The 20834-nt window shown below is 36.2% G+C and overlaps 1 protein-coding gene across 1 annotated transcript in view; it reads left to right on the forward strand.

Annotated features, from left to right (window-relative positions):
• Positions 1-16816, forward strand: part of LOC107153049 (A-kinase anchor protein 17B-like) — a 29236-nt gene extending 12420 nt beyond the window's left edge. Inside the window, exons 2-5 of the mRNA XM_015498551.2 lie at positions 7345-8113; positions 9628-9758; positions 11312-11546; positions 14865-16816. Of these exons, the coding sequence (XP_015354037.1) occupies positions 7361-8113; positions 9628-9758; positions 11312-11546; positions 14865-16484 (2739 nt within the window). The 5' untranslated portion in view covers positions 7345-7360 and the 3' untranslated portion in view covers positions 16485-16816. The remainder of the gene's footprint in view (positions 1-7344; positions 8114-9627; positions 9759-11311; positions 11547-14864) is intronic.
• The last annotated feature ends 4018 nt before the right edge of the window (positions 16817-20834 follow it).

Genomic DNA, 20834 nt, shown 5'->3' on the forward strand with positions numbered 1-20834 from the left:
GTAATAGCCTAATAAATTGGTCTCAGTGATTCTACCTGTTTTTAGCAGATATATTTTAATTAATATATACTCTAATGTGTAATATATAATTTAAAATAGATAATATTCTAGAATATGTTTATTTGGTTTAAACAGGGTTACAAACAGGGATCATATAGGGGGAAACAAATCTTTTTAGACCTATTTTCAAGAGCAAAACAAGACTCCATACAGCTTTAACTAGATAAAGATTGGTACATTAAGCTTGAAATTGAGAAATCATTTTGATTTACAGGAAAATACCTGTTGAAATTTAGCATTGTATGAGTATTTTCCAGAAAAAAATGTCTATTTTTATTACGTTACCCAATAAGTCAGATAGGACTTAAGCATTTGGCATTCAGATCAGTGGTTGCTGAAGGCTGAAAAGGGTTTACAAAAGAGCACAAGAAATTTTGGGTGGGTGATGAGTGTTTTCACTGTCGTGATCAGAGTTTTATGGGCATGTGTACATATGTTAAAACTTACTAAAATGTACAATTTTGATACATGCACAGTTTATGTTATGGAATGTGTTTTATTGTACGTCAGTTATGTCTCAATAAGGCAGTTTCATAAATGATTTCTGCAGCTTGTGATGCAGCTACTATTGCAGTTGCCAAGTGATCCTTCATTATTCAAAAAGTCCTATCCTAATCTCCCAGCTTCAGTCGTGATTCACACAAACTTTGATTTATAGGTTCAGGTTCCTAGGAGCATTTACATTGATGGCAGATAGAGGGGTGTCTTTGGTCAGGGAAGGGGTTGCTACTATATTAATCTGTTTTGAACCTTTTATACACAAGTTTATATCAGCAGTTATACTTTATTTCCTTCTAATAGCTTGTTATTATATGTTTCTGCTTTTAATTAAAAACTTTTAAAGCAAATGTAACAATGCTTATCATAATTCAAAAAACGAAGCAAGAAGAAATATACAAAGTTAAAAGAGAAGGCTTTTTATTACCACTTCAATCTCATTGCTTGTTATTGGTCTGTTTAGGTTTCCTATGTCCTCTTGGTTCAATTTGGGTAGGACTTATGCATTCATATCTGTCCATTTCTTCTATATTTTTCAATTTGTGGAGTGTAAATTTTCAAAATAGCCCTTAGTGGTCCTCTGGATTTTTTTGTGATATCTGTGGCACAGCTCATTTCTTTTTTTACCTCTGATTTTATTTGTTTGAGTCTTCTCTCTCTCTCTCTTTTTGTTAGGTTGGCTAAGGGTTTATTAATATTGTTCATCTTTTCAAAGAACCAACTCTTCTTTTTAAAGAGAGAGATAGAGAGAGAGAGAGAGAGAGAGAGAGAGAGAGAGAGAGAGAATTTTAATATTTTTTTTTTTAATTTTCGGCGGACACAACATCTTTGTTTGTATTTGGTGCTGAGGATTGAACCCAGGGCGCATGCATGTCAGGCAAGCGCGCTACCGCTTGAGCCACATCCCCAGCCCAAGAACCAACTCTTTGTTACATTGATCCTTTCTAAATTCTCTAATTAATTTTGGTTCTGATCTTAATAATTTCCTTCCTTATATTGGTTTTGGAATTGATCTGTTCTTCTTTTTCTAGGACTTTGAGATGCATCATTAAGTTGTTTATTTAGGATCTGTCTGATTTTTTTACATAGGTATTTGGTGCTACAGACTTTCCTCTTAGAACTGCCTTCCTAGGCCAGGTGTTATGGTACATACCTGTAATCCCAGCAGCTGAGGAGGCTGAAGCAGGAGGATTTCAGGTTCAAAGCCAGCCTCAGCAAAAGTGAGGTGCTAAGAAACTCAGTGAGACCCTGTCTCTAAATAAAAATATAAAATAGGCAAAATAAGGCTGGGGATGTGGTCCAGTGCTTAAGTACCTCTGAGTTCAATCCCTGATATAAAAAAACAAACAAACAAACAAACCCTGCCTTATTAGTGTCTCAGAGATTCTGGTATGTTGTATCTCTATTCTCAGTTGATTCTAAGAATTTTTAAGTTTCTCCTCTGATGTCTTCTATGACCTATTCATCATTCAGAAGCACTTTGTTCAATCTCAGTGTGTTTCAGTGATTTCTATAATTTTTCTTACTGTTAATTTCTAATTTCATTCCATTATGATCTGATGATATGCAAATAATTATATTGACTTTTTTTTCATTTGCTAAGACTTGCTTCGTGACCTAAAATAAGGTCTATTTTGAAGAAATTCCATGAGCAGCTAAGAAGAAAGTATATCCAACTGTTGTTAGATAAAATATTCTGTAGATATCTTTTAGGTCCATTGGATTTATAGTATTTTTAGGTCTCAAATATTTTTGCTGATTTTACATCTGAATGACCTATCTATTGGTGAGAGCCTTTTTTAAACAAATGGTTCTGGGAAAACTGTTTATTAATATGTAGCAGAATGAAACTTGTTACCTATCATGCACCCTGCATGAACATCAAGTCAAAGTAGACAAAAGACCTAGGAATTAGACCAGAAAATTTGCAAGGGCTAGAAGAAAACATAGGGGCAATATATATAGGCACAGCCAATGACTTCCTTTAATAGGACTCCTAAGACTCAAGAAATAATACCAAGAGTTAATAAATGGGATAGCATCAAACTAAAAAGCTTCTGCATAGCAAAAGAAAAGCATGAAGAGAGAACCTATAAAATGGGAAAAAATCTTTGTCAGCTACTCTTCTGACAGAGGATTAGTGTCCAAAATATATAAAGAACTCAAAAAACTTAATATTAAAAAAGCCAAAACCCCAACCAATAAATGAGCAAATGAACTAAATAGACATTTCTCAAAAGAAGAAATTCAGATGACCAACAAATATATAAAAAATTTTCACATCTTTAGCAATCAGTGAAATACGAGTCAAAACTACACTAATGTTTCAGCTCCAGTTAGAATGGTAATTATCAAGAGTACAAAGAATAATTAATGTTAGCAAGGATGTAGGGGAAAAGGAGCGCTTTTCAACTGTTAGTAGGATTGTAAATCAGTACAACCACTATGGAAATCAATATGGAGTTTTCTCAAAAGACTAGGAATGGAACTGCCATATGACCCTGCTATGCCACTCCTCAGTATTTATCCAAAATAATTAAAGTAAGCATACTTTAGAGATGAGCATACCCATGTTCATAGCAGTGCAATTCACAATAGCCAAATTATGGGACTAGCCTAGATGTCTGTTAACAGATGAATGGATAAAGAATATGTATGTTATGTATACACAGTGGAGTTTTATTTAGCCACAAAGGAGAATGAACTTATGTCATTTGCAGGAGAATGGATGGAACTGGAGAGTATCATATTAAGCGAAGTGAGCCAGAATCTGAAAGTCAAAGGTCATATGTTTCTTCTCATATGTGGAAGCTAGAGAGGAAAAGTAAAAAAAAGGAATCTCATGAAAATAGAAGGGAGACCAGTAGAGTAGAGGAATGGGGTCATGAGGATGGAAAGAAGAGTTATTGGGAAATGAAATTGATCAAATTATGTTATGTGACAAATATGTCACAATGAATCCCACTATTATTTGTAATTATAATGTACCAATAAAAAATTTCAAAAAGACTTGGAAACCAACCTGGACAGAAGATGCTAAACCAAGTGTATGGGTTAGAATTATCAACTGGGTATGCATTCAATGTGCTACATGTATTTTACCCTTGCCCTGTTTATATATAACCCCCAGTAGGTTTTTTCTTTTTCTTTTTTTTTTTTTTTGTGGTGCCAGGGATCAAACTCAGGGCCTTGTGCATGCAAGGCAAGCATTCTACCAACTGAACTGTATCCCTAGACCCCCAGAAGGTTTTTATGAAAGTTTACATTTGAGATAAATTGTTTAATAGATTGAAGATTTGGAATTTTGGAGTTTTAATATATCAGCAAGCCATTTAATTTCCTTTACTCTATTGGAATCTCCCTATCTGTAAAACAGGCATGAAATTATCTTGTCACAGGCTGCTTCATAAATAAAATGAGATAAATAACCACTAATAAATAACCGTTATAGCTTATGTTTATTGAAAACTTTCTGTGTGCCAGGTACTGTTATAAGGATGTCACCTATACTTGTTCACTTAATCCTCAGAGGTTCTGTTTTCTCTATTTTATGGTTAAGAAACTGAGATCGAAGATATGGAAACTCTTTGAAAATTCTAAAATATATTAAATGTTATTAAATAAAAATCAGATATTATTATTGTTATTATTATTATTAGGCTTTATGTTTTAGAGATGTTTTAGGTTCATAGAGCGGGAGGTACAGAGTTGCCATATATCCCCTGCCCCACCACACACATAGCCTCCACCATTGTCAACATCCCCCCAGCAGAATGGTACATGTTACAGTTGACTAACACATTGACACATCATTGTCACCCCAAATTCATAGTTTACATTAGGATTCACTCTTGGCCTTATACATTCTATGAGTTTGGACACATGTATAACAGTATGTTTTTACCATTATGGTATCATTTATAGTGTTATCGTCAGGGTGTCCAGTTAGGGTCCCGGTCCTTGGTGTCCTGAACAAAGACTTGAGCAAGACACACATACAAGTAACAGGCAAAATACAGATTTATTGAAGGTGAAAATAAGAGTAGTACTCCATTAGGTAGGGCAGAGTGAGCCAAGCAAGGGAGAAGAGCTCAAGGCCCAAATCTCTGGAAATTAGTGTCTTATATGCTGAGCTGTGAGGTGTTCTCTCCCCTATACAGACCTGGTGGAAGACCTTACCCCACTTGCTCCCATTAGTTATCTTATGATACCTGATTAGAATATTGTCCAATTTCCCCTCATTGGTTACTTCAGAAAACTGAATTAGAATACTTCCCACTTTACTCCCATTGGTCATTTTAAAATACTGAACATATGGTAGGAGTTGTCATGGTGATAAGTCCTCAGGGGTGGGAGTTGTCATGATAATGGGATTTATTGTAAACAGAGACAGGACTTGGCTCCTTGTTCTCTAGTGGCTTTTCTAATACTGTGTCTGCCATCTTGGTGTCCCTGAACTCTTTTTTTAAAAAATATTTTTTAGTTGTAGATGAACACAATACCTTTATTTTATTCATTTATTTATATGTGGTTCTGGGGATTGAACCCAGTGCCTCACACATGCTAGGCAAGTGCTCTACCAATGAGCACAACCCCAGCCCCCTGAACTATAAATAAAACTGCCTGTTTTAGTCAGAATTTTTGTTACCATGACCAAAAGACCTACAAGAACACTTTTAAGGAGGGAAAGTCTATCTGGGGGTTCACAGTTTCAGAGGTCTCACTCCATAGATAGTTGGCTCCATTCCCTGGGGCTCCAGGTGAGGCAAAACATCATGTGGAAGAAAATGGCAGAGGGAAGCATCTCACATGATGATCAGGAAGCAGAGAGAGAGCTCTACTCAACAAAGATGCCCCCAATGCTCACCTCCTCCAGCTGCATCCTACCATCCTTCATTTACCACTCAGTTAATCCTTGTCAGGGAATTAATTCACTGATTGGGTTAAGTCTCTGTAACCCAATCATTTCACCTTGAAACTTTCTTGCATTTTCTCACACNAAATTGAATTTTTTTTTTTTTTTTTTTTTTTTTTTTAGGAGCTGAGGTTGTGGCTCAGTGGCAGAGTGTTTGCCTAGCATGTGTGAGGCACTGGGTTTGATTCTCAGCACCACATATAAATAAATGAATAAAATAAAGGTCCATCAACAACTAAAAATATATATTTTAAAAAAGTGTTTTTTTTAAATCCACTTAACCTACCAAAGAACATCTTGGTTGCTCCCAGGTTTGCACAATTATGAATAAAGCTCCCATAACTATTGAGTACAGATTTTGTGTGGACATATGTTTTTACCTTCTTTGGGTAAATAAAGGAATATTGCTAGATTGCATGGCAACAGTATGTTTGGTTTTGTAAAAGATAGCAAATTGTCTTCAAAATTGTCTATACTATTTTCCATTCCCACCATCAATAAGTGATTTTCTGTTGCTCTACATCTTTTTAAATATTTATATTAAATATAAATATTAAAATTAGTTGTAAATGGACATATTATCTTTATTTTTTATTTATTTTTATGTGGTGCTGAGGATTGAACCTAGTGCCTCACATGTGCGAAGAATGTGCTCTGCCACTGAGCCACAACCCTAGCCCCTGCTCTTCACCAGCATTTGGTGTAATCAATGTTTTAGCAATTTAATAGGTGTTAATGGCATCTCATTGTTGTTTTAATTTACATTTCCTGGATGACTTATGATGTATGTGGAGTATCTTTTTATGTGTGTTTTTCCATTTGTATATTTTCTTTGAGGAAATGTCTATTAAGACCTTTGGTCCATTCTATAATCAGATTATTCTCTTATTGTTGAGTTTTAAGTGTTCTTCATATATTTTGGATAACAATTCTTTATCTTTTGCAAATATTTTCTCCCAATCTGTGACTTGTCTTTTATATTCTCTTGATAGTATTTTTTTTACAGAGCAGAAGTTTTAAGTTTTAATGAAGTCCAGCTTATCAGTTATTGCTCTAATGGATCATGCCTGCATTGCATTCAAAAGTCATCGTCATATTCAAGGTCACATGGATGTACAATTGTTCCAGCAAAAATTTGCTGAAAAGACTACCTTTGCTCCATTGTATTGTCTTTGCTCCTTTTCCAAAAATCAGTTGAATATGTTTATGTGGGTCTATTTCTGGAGTCTCTATTTTGTTCCATCGATCTATTTGTCTGTTCTTTTGCCAGTGCCATATCTTGATTACTGTAGCCTTACCAAAGTCTTGAAGTCAGATAGTGTCAGTTCTTCAACTTTGTTCCTCTCCATTAATATTGAATTGACTAATCTGGGTCTTTTGCCTCTCTGTATAAACTTTACAATCAGTTGTTATCCATAAAATAACTTTCTGGGATTTTGATTGGAATTGCACTGAATTTATAGATCAAGTTGGAAAGAACTGATATCTTGAGTTTTCCTTTCCATGGACCACGTATTTAGTTTTTTGATATCTTTCATCAGAGTTTTGCAGTTTTCCTCATATAGATCTTGTACACATTTGATAGATCTCTACTTAAATCTTTCATTATTTTGGATGCTAATATATATGGTATCGTGTTTTAAATACCAAGTTCTGCTTGTTCATTGGTGGCATGTAAGAAAACTACTGACTTTTTTGTATTAACCTTGTATCCTGCATCCCTTCTGGGATTGCTTCTTAGTTCCATGAGTTGTAAGATATTATTTTAATTCTACCCATAGTATAGATCTAAGTCCAGCAAAGCACCATTTTGTAATACAAATCTGTGTTTTGCTCCATTTGTATCAAAATTTTCTCTTTTGCCCTTTAAGGTGAACTGAGGATACCATGACAGTCACAGTGGTATATGATAACTCTGAGGCAACAGAGCTCTGTGCGGCTCAGCACCTCTACCTCAAGCCCATAGCAAAATTGATGATCAGTGTATTGCTCCCAGAAAGTATGGATCCTGTGAGGCCCTTCTCTAACTGGGAAGTTCTTGACCAGCTAAAGAGCCTCATTTGCCCTGACCAGTTCACCACAGTTCGGCTCTCCAAGAGTACAAAAGACTTTATCCGATTTGAGGGTGAGGCTGAAACCAGAAGTTTGGTTCAAATCTTAAAGGCAAAGTTACATGGAAAGATCATCAAGCTAAATGGTTTGAAAACAGACTTAAAAGTAGTGGCTACAGATGCCTTGGGAGAGTGGGAACACTTCCCCAGGGAAAAAGAAGCTTCACTGAGTGATGGGGCTGAAGAGCAGGACCACGATAAGAGCCCAGATTCCATATATTTTGAAGGCTTGCCCTGTAAATGGTTTGCACCAAAAGGTTCCAGTGGGGAGAAGCCATGTGAAGAGATTGTTCGGGTAGTCTTTGAAAGTTTCGGGAAGATCAAGAATGTGGATATCCCTATGCTTGACCCCTACAGAGAAGTGATGACTGGTGGGAGCTTTGGGGGGTTTAGCTTTGGCTTGCAGACATTTGAGGCCTTTATACAGTACCAGGAGTCAACGGACTTTATTAAAGCCATGGAGTCCCTTCGAGGGATGAAGCTGATGCTTAAAGGCGATGATGGGAAAGCTCTGGCATGTAACATTAAGGTAAGAAGTAGCCAGACTTTCTTTTATTTCCCACTTTTCAGGTGATCCTGAGTCAAAGCTGGAAGGAAGCATCTAGAATAAATTTCCTTAGATTCCACCAGGCTCTGATTAATAACTCAGGTAAAGACTTATGTTGTCATTAAGCAATGGATGTCTAGGGAGAAAAATAATCTTGATTTGAACACTCCTTCTACTCTCAGGCATGATGGTTGTTATAATCTGGGGTTCTGCTGCAGCTTCTTGAGGGCATTAAAAGATTATTTGTGGCTCCTATGAACTATCTCATATTCTGTTGTGTTAGGTTGCTGAGAGAGAGGGACACATGCAGTTTAAAACCATAAGGAGAACAGTTTATTCCCTTATTATTCTGGGAGTCACAGCTTATATTTTCAGCATGTCTGTCAGGTAAACTGATAAAACATAATCCTACCAGATTTGGATCTTTTACTTTCAAAATCAGCCTGTCTATCCAGTCATGTCATCTCATTGATGTCTGTATGCTTTGGTCATCTACTTTTGGAAATCTTAACCCAGCAGTGGAAAAGAGATAACCATACGCTCCTTTTTCTCTAAATCAGTCATTAGCGTTAGCATGAATTTGCACTTTTAGCTTTGTGTGTGTGAGGGGGTGTGTGTGTGATCATGTGTGAGCACTTTTGTTAAAATGCATATTTTAAAATTATGAGCTATTCAGTAAGATAAAAGACATACCAAAAATTATAATGACTACTCATATACTATTGCTCAGCTTATAAAATAAACCATTACTAGTATGATGAAAGAGCACTTCCCTTCTATGTACCCACCCTCAATCATATTCTCCTTTCTCCCCTCAAAGGTAACCATGGTCATGAATTTGTTGTTTTTCATTATCATATAGATTTAAATAGCTCTCTCTAGCTGCTTTTACATTTTTAAGCAAATCTGTTTATCTCAGTCTGACTTTCACTTTATTTATGATTTGAAAAGTAGTTTAATAATCATGGTAGTCATATTTCACATCACATTGTTCAGTTTTCTTGTAGTTTTTCTCTGTCCCCACCCCCATTTCCCATTAAGCTAACTGACTATTTTTTTATTCCTGATCATTTACATAAATACAGTAATTCAGTTGATTTTTAAAACAAACCAGAGGTAATATACTCACATTTCTAGAGTGTGCTGATGTTGGTGCTGTGATGCTGCCCATGACCATGTCAGCCAAACTCTTCAAGGGTTTTTTTTACATCTTTATTGAAATATATTTGACATATTAAATTGTAAAAGGTCAAGTAATGTTTGATATAATTATGCAAGGGTTCTACTAAAGAAAATCTGAGTGTTCACAAGTACTTTTCAGCTGGTAACTGAGAAGCAGTGGAACAATATGGGCACTGGGATGCAGAGAGGATATTTTGAATTCATTTGGTTTCAAATTGCCATGTACCATCTTTTTTTTTTAATCTCTCTGGCCTGGGTCACATCCAGTCAACTGACAAATCTTTCTAATAAAACTTTAAACTGTTTGGAGGCAGGTTATGTTTGATACAACCAAACACTTCAGTGAAGGAGCTGTAAAGAGGAGAAATCAGGAAAGGCTAAAATTACAAGAACTGGAGGAAGAAAGGAAAAAAGAAAAGAGAAGAGAAGAGGAGGTGGCTGAAAGGTGAGTAGACTGATTTTAGGTAAGGAGGGTTTTTCTTTTGATTTGTAGATTGATTCCTTTGGGTGAATAGCTAAACATGATAGATAACATTGAGGTGGGGGACAGATATTGGTATAGACTGCAAAACTCTATTGAAGGTTAAAGTCTTTAAATTGTGCTGTAATGAAACCAAAATGATGAAACAGTTGAAAACAAGAGACTGGAAAAATATGTCTATAAATGAGAATAAGCAATAAGGAATTATGGGACTAGCCAGATTAAGATGCCTGGAAAGAAATTATTTTTAAAAGAAGGCTCAGGGAGTCTTATAGTAAAAATTCTAACCTAGCAAATTAGAAATTTGAGTAATTTACCTATTATCTACCAATATTACTTACCAATTTAAAATGATGAATAGGTTTATAAAAGATTTTATTCTGCAAACTGGTCAACAAACCATAGGTACTGTACTCACATTTATCAGAGTAACCCATAGGCAAGAAAGTCACAGATTTGTTGGGGCCGTTTTTCTTGTTGGCTTAAATTCTTTCTGTGAATTTATGGAGCTTCCACATTTATTTCTTTGAGCTTATCGTTTTCCAATTTAGAGGCTTAAACCTAGAATGGGGTACTGGATTTCCAAAGGTTTGTCAAGGAGGTGCAGATGGGCTAGAAATATAGGGCTCTGAAAACCAGTTTTACCTCCTGGCCCCTCCTCTTGAATGTAAATTATAACATTCATAAAAGGAGCTAACAGTACCCTTCCATGTGCCCCTCACTTTTTGTCTTGTGGGGTGATAGGAGTTACTTGAGATCACAGCTAGGGAACTAGAACCCAGTCAAGATATGGTTCTCCTCCAAATTCCAGGTTGAATATCCCATTTAGACAGTCCTTTGTCATTTGGCTAAGTCCTGACTTCAGGTAGTTGCTCTTTCTTTCTCCTTCCCACATTCTCATAGGGACCTAACTGAATTAATTTTAATTTTCTGAAAAAGGCATTAAAAACCATATTCTCCCAAGCCAGTGTGTTTTTACAATAGTGTTTATGCTAAGTAATAGGGGCCAGGAATCAGTTTTCATCTTGAAGATTTTCTTAGTGCCTTGTCTTATCTTTAACTGCCTATGTGAAACCAACCCACAGAATATTTTAATCTCAAGAAAAATGAAATCATTTTGAAAGCTGGGTCCTGTTGTCATTGCTTATGGTTTGAGAGTGTGGAGGATGGAGCCCCTCTTTTGAAATCTGCAGCTTTCTTCTTCCTCTTTCTCTTCTTCCTCCTCTTCTTTTGATAGTCTATCTTTGCATAAGATTTCCTTTACATGCTTGTATCTGACCAACTAAATCATGTATCTTTCTCCCTTGACCGATGCTTAACAGTAATTTTATTTGTGTGTGTGTGTGTGTGTGTGTGTGTGTGTGTGTCATGAGTTGTCTGTGCTAGGTTTTGGGTTAACAGTGGTATATTCCTGGAAACCTAAATGATCTGTCCTCCCCTGACAGGGGAAGGAGGAAAGAGGAGGCCAAATGTCTAATAAATACCTTTTGAATGGTTTGATGTTAATCTTTGTCCAGAAAAAGAAAAGATGAGGAGAGGAGAGCCCACGAAAAGAGGAAGAAGGCCAGGACCAGGAGGCGAGCCCTGAAGGAGAGGGACAGCCACAGGTCAAGGAAGCAGAAGGTGAAGGCCAAAGCTGAGGCACCTGAGGAGCCAGACTCTCCAGAAGAATGGCAGGAGAGGAAGCACCTGCTGGCTCAGAGGAGAGTTGAGGCCCTTCGATTGCTACGGGTACTCCTGAGGAAAATCTCGGTAGGGCTATTTCCAAATTGTTATTCAGTTTGGGTAGGTATTAACCTTTCTGAGCTCCAGCCTTTTCATTTAAGCACTGGCCTATTGAAAATCAACTCATGGAAGACTCATAGCATTCACTGGGGTTGCTTGGAAATCAACTGATCTCTAATAACCCTAACTGGGAATTTCCAAAAGGGATATCTACATTCTCTAAATGAGTGGTCTCAACCCTGCCATCCTATACATATACTTTATATTTCTAAACTTCAGGACTGTATTACCCAGAGCATTTAGCTAGTTTATTGATTTTTTTCTGAAACAGAAAAATGCAAGGGGAAGCAATGGATAGGTGTGGGTGTTAGGTTGCTGTCTTCTATTAACTTTACTTGTCAATTCATCTGTGACATGTTTGGATGTGAAGGGAGAGCCTGTAGCAAGCTTATGTTAGTCCAGTCTTGAACTGTTTGCTGAAGAATTTCTTATCTCACAGAGCATTTGTTTTGTTTGGAGAGTTTCATTTTTGGAAGGTGTTTCTTTCCCTTTCTGGGTTCCTTTTTTATTATTTTATTGTTTATTAACATTTTTTATTTTGCAAATAATATATATATAAATGTTATACATTTATATAAAATATATATATACCTAACAATCTCTCAGGTATCCCATTATGGTTTTAATGTGATATTCCTTTTTTATAAATATTTTTGTAGTTGTAGATGGACACAATACCTTTATTATTTATTTATTTATTTTTATGTGGTGCTCAGGATTGAACTCAGTGCCTCACACATTCGAGGCAAGCGTTCTGCCACTGAGCCACAATCCCAACCCCTTAATGTGAAAGTTCTAACAACAAATAATACTGGGTATTTTTTCATATGCTTATTTTCCATTTGATTATCCTTTTTAATGAAATACCTGTTTATTTTTTATTGATCTTTTTAAAAATAAATAATACTGAAATGTATTACAATTCTTATTACACATATACAGCACAATTTTTCATATCTCTGGTTGTATATAAAGTATGTTCACACCAATTTGTGTCTTCATACATGTACTTTGGATAATGATGTCCATCATATTCCACCATCCTTGCTAATCCCCTGTCCCCTCCCTTTCTCTCCTACCCCTCTTCCCTATCTAGAATTCATCTATTCCTCCCATGCTCTCCCTCTCTACCCCACTATGACTCAGCCTCCTTATATCAGAGAAAACATTTAGCATTTGTTTTTTGGGGATTGGCTAACTTCACTTAGCATTATCTTCTCCAGTGTCATCATTTACCTGCAAATGCCATGATTTTATTCTCTTTTATTGCTGGGTAAAATTCCATTGTGTATATATGCCACATTTTTTATCCATTCATCTACTGAATGGCATCTAGGTTGTTTCCCCAGTTTAGCTATTGTGAATTGTGCTGCTATAAACATTGATGTGGCTGTGTCCCTGTAGGATGCTGTTTTTAAGTCTTTTGGGTATAGACTGAGTAGAGGGATAGCTGGGTCAAATAGTGGTTCCATTCCCAGATTTCCAAGGAATCTCCATACTGCTTTCCATATTGGCTGCACCAATTTGCAGTCCCACCAGCAATGTATGAGAGTCCTTTCTGGGTTCCTAAAGACAGTCAGACTCAGCACAAGCCCTGGATTCAAACCCAGAAATACTTCCAAAGTATTAACTTAAAAATCCACATTTATGGGCTGGGTTTGTGGCTCAGAGGTAGACCACTTGCCTAGCATGCGTGAGGCACTGGGTTTGATTCTCAGCACGACAAAATAAATAAAGTATTGTGCCCATCTACAACTAAAATTATATTTTTAAAAAAATCCATATTTAGGTGAGCATGGTGGCACATGCCTGTAATCTTAGAAAATCAGGATTTTGAGGCAAGAGGATTTCAAGTGAGAGGCCAGCCTGAGCAACTTAGCAAGATCCTGTTTCAAAATAAAAAAGGGCCAGGTGTGGTGGTGCATGCCTATAATCCCAGTGACTTGGGAGGCTGAGGCAGGAGGATCACCAAGTTCAAAGTCATCCTCAGCAGCTTAATGAGGCCTTGAGCAACTCAGCCAGACTCTGTCTCTAAATAAAATATAAAAAAGGGGTTGGGGATGTGGCTCACTGGTTAAGCGCCCCTGGGTTCTATCCTCATGACCAAAAAAATAAATTAAAAAAAAATAAAAAAGGATTTGAGATGTAAAGAGCTCCTGGGCAGTACCAAAAAATTTTTTTAAAAATCCATATTTAGCATTTGTAAATATGAAGAGAGAATGTCATTACATAGAATTAATTTTATGTCTATTTGCCATCTTGGCCTTTCTCATTAGTATGGACAGCCAAACTTAGTGAAATCAGGACCAGAAAAATCTCACATTTACATGTATACAAGGTTTGCTGCATTTTTTGTTTAACTTAATAATTGAGGGTTACTCCTTTTTTAAAAAAAATGTGTCTTTTTAAGTGGGTATAGTGTCTAATTCTGAGTCCCATTAATATTTGTACCAATTATGTGGCCCCCTGGTTTTAATCCCAGATAATGGGCAGGTACTGTACCCTGATGTATGATAGGTGTGAGTGGGAGCACAGTACAAACCCTTGTTGGATGGCAGTGTGGGCAGTACCTTTCACCTGCTTTGTAGTTATGTAGAACAGATAGCATTAAGATACAATAGTAGGTAGACCCGTGGTCATAACCATGTTTGCTACTTAAAGCTTTTTATTTATTTTTTATTGTTTTTTTTTTCATGATGCCAATGATAGAACCTAGGGCCTCACACATACTAGGCAATTGCATCACCACTTTCCTAGCCCTCATGGGCTTGCTTTTTAATGAAGCAAGTGAGGTAGGGCAACTCAGAGATACCCTCCATAGTAAGAGGCTGGGATATAAAACAGAGATTGTTTATCTTTGAAGCCAGTTGATTCTTGGACACATATTTCACCCATCAGTCATTTCTTATGCTAGGACATTTCTGGGAAGGCTATAAAATGTTTCTTATTTCTCTTTGTCTCTCCAGCTCCTATTATGATACCTAGAATAGTAGGTTCATCGATTTTTGAACAAGTGGAAAAAAGGGTTATGTGCTTTGAAAGCGATGTAAAGTGTGGTACCTTGTGATAAAAGGAAGGGCACATACCTAATTAAAGTAGCTCATATTAGATAAAGATATTTATTTTACTACTTCCCATTTCTTCAGTGCAATATTGTTCCTAATTTGGATCTATCCCAGGTATTAGAAATCTCTTTGGAATAATGTTAAAAGATCCCAGTTTTCTTTGGAATTTTTTCCATCTATTTAGTTTCTCATATGAGATTTTTAATCTTTTCCTTTGAAGGGATCTACACAATTTAACCCACAGGAGGTTGACATTACAGGACCCGAAGCTATTTATACTCCAGGGAACACATTGGAAATTCTGGAGGAAGAAGAATTCAACACTCAGCATCTTCCAAATCAAGAAGAAATGCCAAAATATCAGGTTGCCAAGTCAGATAATAAACAAACACAAAAAATAAAGAAACGAAATAGGGCTCGCTTACGTCAATTTTCTCACTGCCTTCGGGGAAAAAAGTTAAGATACTCAACTAGAAAAGAGAGGACTGCAAAATTATTAACTGATGGATACAGATTGGTCTCTGGCCAGAATTCCTTGAAAACTACAATGATCCAAGGTCAGTCTCTTGAAAAAGAAGACCACCACAGTTCTAATAAATCCTATTCTTCAAGATTCTCTGAGAGAGACCATGGCAGGAAAGAGAAGATCTATGAAACAGATGAATTTATTAACTATATATTAAACTATTATCAGACTCCAAAATATGCCCGGATCTGTCTACAACCAAGTCACACAACAAGCACATATCAGTGGCACAGGGACGTTCATGCTAAGGGAAATGGATTTGAGATCAATTTGAGAAAACGCATGCCTGACTCAATTATTTGGAGTCAAATCGAAAACATTGAAAGGAGAGAACAGGTTCAGAAAGATGATTACTGCTCAAAGGTATGTACTCAGGATCCTCAGGATAAACCACAAAACAGGGGGAAAGTGGATTATACCAAAGAGTGCTCTAAGAGATTTAAAAATGATTGCAAGGATACAGCCAGTGAGACTGGTGATCAGCTGTCCCCAACTGATGGTAAAAGCCATCTCTTAGATGACCAGGTCCAAGATTCCAAATCCCAAAGGAAAAGTCAAGATTCTTCCCCCTCCAGCTCAGTAGGCTTAGATGTGCATTTGACAGATTTCTTAGAGGAAATTAGTAGTGATTCTGAATGCTTCAGTGAAACTCTTAGCATAAACGAACAGGAGAAACAGAAATCTGTGACCACATATCATGGTTCTCCTGAAAAAGGAAATCTTGATGCAGATGAAATCATTACCTGTGAAAGAAAAACTAGGTCAAATCAGCAGACTTCATATTCAGAGTGGAAACGTGATGGTGAGGAAAAATACTCCAAATACAAGCTTAAGACACCAGGCAAGAGGTCTAGGAATGAACCGAGATGTTCATGGCTTGAGGATGAAAGCAATTCCGTTAATGATGAGAAGAACAGCAGCAAAAAGAGGAGAAAAATGGCCCCCAACTACTTGTTTGATGAAGGCTACTACCATGAGTCCAGTTCCAGTGATCAATTAGAGGACAACACAAAGAAGAGGAGGGTTAGTAGGAGTGCACTGGACCAGAATTTGAACTATAGAACCTCACATGTGCCAATAACATCAAAAAGTGCTAATGCTTTCTATTTGGGATATTTTCCCAAAAGAAGAATGAGTCCTTGGAAGGCAGACTATAACCAGGATGCAAGAAGGCTTAAAAGACATGAGAATTCTAAAGATCTCATATTCAGTTCTGATAATCATCATGTTAGACATAATAGTCAGGAGCACATTGACTATGGAAGCTATTTAGCAAACAACTACACTAGTTCTTTATATTTTCAAATGTTCTGATGGCTACTTTGATCAGGAACACTCTTATTTATAATAAATGATTTGGAAATAAGAAAATTTAAAACCAAATATAACTATGTAGTTAGTAACTACACAGCAAGAGCTTGAGCAGGGTCAAATGCAAAACCTTGTTTCTTTTTCCAAAGTGTAAAACATAGATCAAAATGACCGCAGGTGTGTTGGCAAGCTTTGGAAATATAAAACCTCTGGATCATGAAGCTTGATAAAGCAATGTGCTTGCAAAGCTTCATGATTTAAATATTTCTTTCTTTCTTTTTTTTTTTTTTTTTGGTACTGGGGATTGAATCCAGGGGTTCTCTACCACTGAGCTATATCCCCAGATCCTTTTATTTTTGACTTTGAGACAGGGTATCAGTAAGTTGCTGAGGCTGGCCTCGAACTTGAGATCCTCCTGTCTCAGCCTCCTGAGTTGCTGGGATTATAGGTGTGTATAACTGCACCTGGCCAGGACAGACTTTTTTTTAATACCTTTAATTTGGTGCCAGTGAAGGAGCAGATTAACATTGAGAAGGGTTGAGAGATAGCCCTGTATGGCTCTTTTGCTGACACAACATCATCATTTAGTATCATTCATCTTCAAAGAGGACAACGGTGAACAAATAAGGAACCTTTTACATGTTTTTTTATTTGGTCAGAAACACCAAGTGCAATAACAATCCTTTCTCACTTTTATTTATTAATAATTATAGATAAAAGAGAGAGACAACAGCTAGAGCATAGACTTCTTCATGACATTAGAGAGTTTTTTCAGTATCCACAGGAAGGTAATTCATCATATTAATATATGTCAAAAAAACCCAAAGAGTTGTCCTTTTAGAGACGAAGTTTGGAATAAGAATTTAAAGAGGGCTCAGATTGTCCTTTGTGGTTTAAATGGTCAGGGAACAATTAATAGTTTTTGTTGTTGTTGTGTTATGAACCCCATATCTTTCCATCATGGAAAAGCAACAGGATTGAAGTGATATAACTAGAGGGCTTTGCAAAATGAAATATTCAATATCCTGGAGCACCAATAATGGCACTTGGGAAGAGAAGATATGACAGTTCCATTTCAGGATATGTAATTCTTTAACTCAGGGTTGGGTGACATCGGTTTGTAAAAAGTCACTGAATATCCCCAAACTGACTTTTATAAGACAGTAACAAGTGCCTCCTCAATCCTCAATTATGCCATGGAGTTAGGAAGAGTTAAGGGAAAAAAACATAGTTTTCTGGTTGTGGAAAAGTTGTATGTGTTCAGGATTTATAAACTCTATTTAACATAAAGAATTTATCTTTTTACCTACTCATTTTGGACTTCTTAAATATGTTTTAAAATTGAGACATTTTATAGATTATCTTAAAGACTTAAATCTTAGTGTAGCATATGTTCTATAGAAAGCTTGGCCAATGAATTCTGCCTTATGTTGGATTTAGGACCTCAGGGGCAGTAGATATCCTTTATTTTCCCAACAAAGCTATACCTGACCTGGCAATAGAAGATATCAGTTAGATTAGATACTGCCTGCACAGGAATAAAATGATTTTAATCCACAAAATCAGTGAAAGGCAACATTTTCATATTACAATTCATTTCAAACTATCTTAATTTGATATTCTGTAGAAAAGCACCAGCTAGTAGAAACAGGTAGGATGCCAGTCAGTGTGGTTGCAAAGAATGATGTCGCACAATGTGTGCCCATAACCAGCCTCTTGAGCAACCTGGTATCTGAAGTAGCTACAAAGTCTCATTTATCTAAAGAGCCACAAGTTTCATGGATCAATTTGTATTTTAATAATGATATGTTAGAACATGCAAAATTCAGAAGTGAACACACCATAGCAGATCATGTCTATTACTAATAATAACTAATGAGTAATTTGTTGGCTCTCGTGCTCAATCCCACTTTTAAGCCAGTGACTCCACTATTAAAACTAGGTTTGGCTAATCAAATTTGAAAAAGTGCTCATGGGGCAAGTGCCTTTTCTCCTCTGAGGACTAGCAATGACTATTCATGTTCAAAGTGCTGTTGTCCAGAGTAGCCTTTTAAACATACTAACAGCTCATATTTTGTCAGACAACTTTGTTAACTAGGTTATTATCCACCTCCAATAAAAACCTGTCTCTTTATTTTTTCATACTTTATGTCATTGAAACAAAGAACTTTCTGGGTTTGTAATGGAAAATAGCTATGTTTGTTTTGGGGGAAAAATCTCAAATTTTTCCATCATTTGATAATTTTTGTCTTTGCCCAGTTTTTAAGACATGGAAACAATTTACTGCTCAGCAAACAGACATAAAAAATAAATTGCTGAATATAGCATGTGCAATTTTTCTTTGTATAATAGGACTGGTGCTAATTCATTTTTACATGGTATTTTTGTCTGGTTTGTTTGCTATATACCATCCTGGGACCTAGAAGAAAGTAAGAATACAGGTTTTATGTTGACTTTCTGAACAACCTGTATTTTTTATAGCTTGTGGTAATGCATTCTAGATTTGAGTCAATCTTTTTGTGTAGGCCTTAAATGAGAAAGACAACTTATCCTGTACTTTTCAATCAAGTGGCTTAGTAAAGAGTGAAATAGAACTGAAATTATTATAACCATATTCTCTTAATTGATGTTATTCTTTGTTGTGCTGTTATTTAAGTGGTGCAAAGTATTTTCTCATATCCTTTTTCTATGTTGTATTAAATAAGGGCCTGAACTTTGTCTTTTTAAATAGGTATTTTCATGTTTTTCCTTGTATGTGCTGCTCATACTGCTGTAAGAAAGCTAAAAAATCTGTCATGTTTTTTTGTTCAGTTTGAATTTCTCAGGTAGAAAGCCATGTAACTTGGTAATTTTGAAAATAGAACCAAATAAATGTATTTTTTATTTGTTGCAAACTGTTTAAAATGTTAATTTTTAAATAAATGTTGATAATTCCACTTTTGGGGGAAGTTTCTACCTGTAGAATACAGCATTGCACTAATGTTGCTCTTTTTCCTCATTTGCATTGTTAGAGAAATAGTGACACATTTAATTTTCATATATATTAAAAATAAAATTGTCATAGTGACTGTTGAGTCTTTGTTCATTTGCCACATGTATTGGCTAGAATATTGAACACTCATAATTAACAGTTTGTCTGAAAACATAGTGACCAATTTTAATATTGTTTTTATGCCAGTTTTCCCTTTATGATGAGTTCATGGGAACTGTGTAGGGCTCATGGTACCAACAACCAGTATTGTTTTCATTTTGGATAAATCAAAATCATGTTTGATTTGTAATTATCCCTCCTTCAGTACACTTTTTATCAGTCCTATTAAAAGGTAGCAGAATTGAGTATGAAATTTCATCTTATCCCCTCAGCACTGGGTGGAAGTGTCAAAGTTTATCAATACAAAAAAATAACTGGGTATGGGATGGGGATTCTAGTAGAGAAGCTAGATTCCTGATAATCAGTCTTTGATCATTTAAGAGTTAACTATATTTGTACTTGAAATACACAACAAACTGCCTTGAGGTATTACGTAATTAAGACAGACTGTACCTTCAAATCTGGGCACTTGTGTGGTTAAAAGAACTCTTCCTGAAACAGCAAGGAATAATGGATGCTTGTTCTGGATAGCAAATTTGCATAAATTTGGCCCTCAGAGGTAAAGAGAATGTTACATTCTACAGAGAAGCCAGATAGGGAGATACAGAAAACTTAGCCAATGCTTGCTTTGAAACACAGATACAGAAAACATGTAACCTATGCTGCTTGTAAACCACAGATATAGAAAATATGTAACCAATGCTGCTTGAGATCCAATTCTGCACTGAGAACAAAGTGTCTCTGCAGCTGGTTGGGTGATAGCAGGTAGGGAGCAAACAGAGGTTACCCAGATACCTGCCCTGCTGGATGTATGGAAGTGGTAACAATCACTGCTATCTTTTCTAGAATTACACATTTTCTATACTATGGCATATATAGTATGGACTTGATAAAGGTTTTGCCTCAAAATCCTGCCTTATGGTAATATCTCTTGACATGTAATCAACACAATGTTGATTCAGCTCTGAATGAAGGGGAATCAGGGTATTGGGATTGAAGTTTTAATGACATTCTAGATGTTTTCCTCTTGGCATCAGAAAAACCTGCTAAACTGTGTAAACAGAGTAGCCTAATCTACACGTTTAAATGAGATTTAAGGGCTGTGGTTGTGGCTCAGTGGTAGAGTGCTCGCCTAGTACGTGCGAGGCCTATGGGTTCGATCCTCAGCACCACATAAAATAAATAAAAGTTGTGTCCAACTACAACTAAAAAAATAAATATTTGTTTTTTTTTAAATGAGACTTAAGGCTACAAAGGTGGCC

Source organism: Marmota marmota, unplaced genomic scaffold (assembly GCF_001458135.2).
Source record: "Marmota marmota marmota unplaced genomic scaffold, marMar, whole genome shotgun sequence".
NCBI classification, from domain to species: Eukaryota; Metazoa; Chordata; class Mammalia; order Rodentia; family Sciuridae; genus Marmota; species Marmota marmota.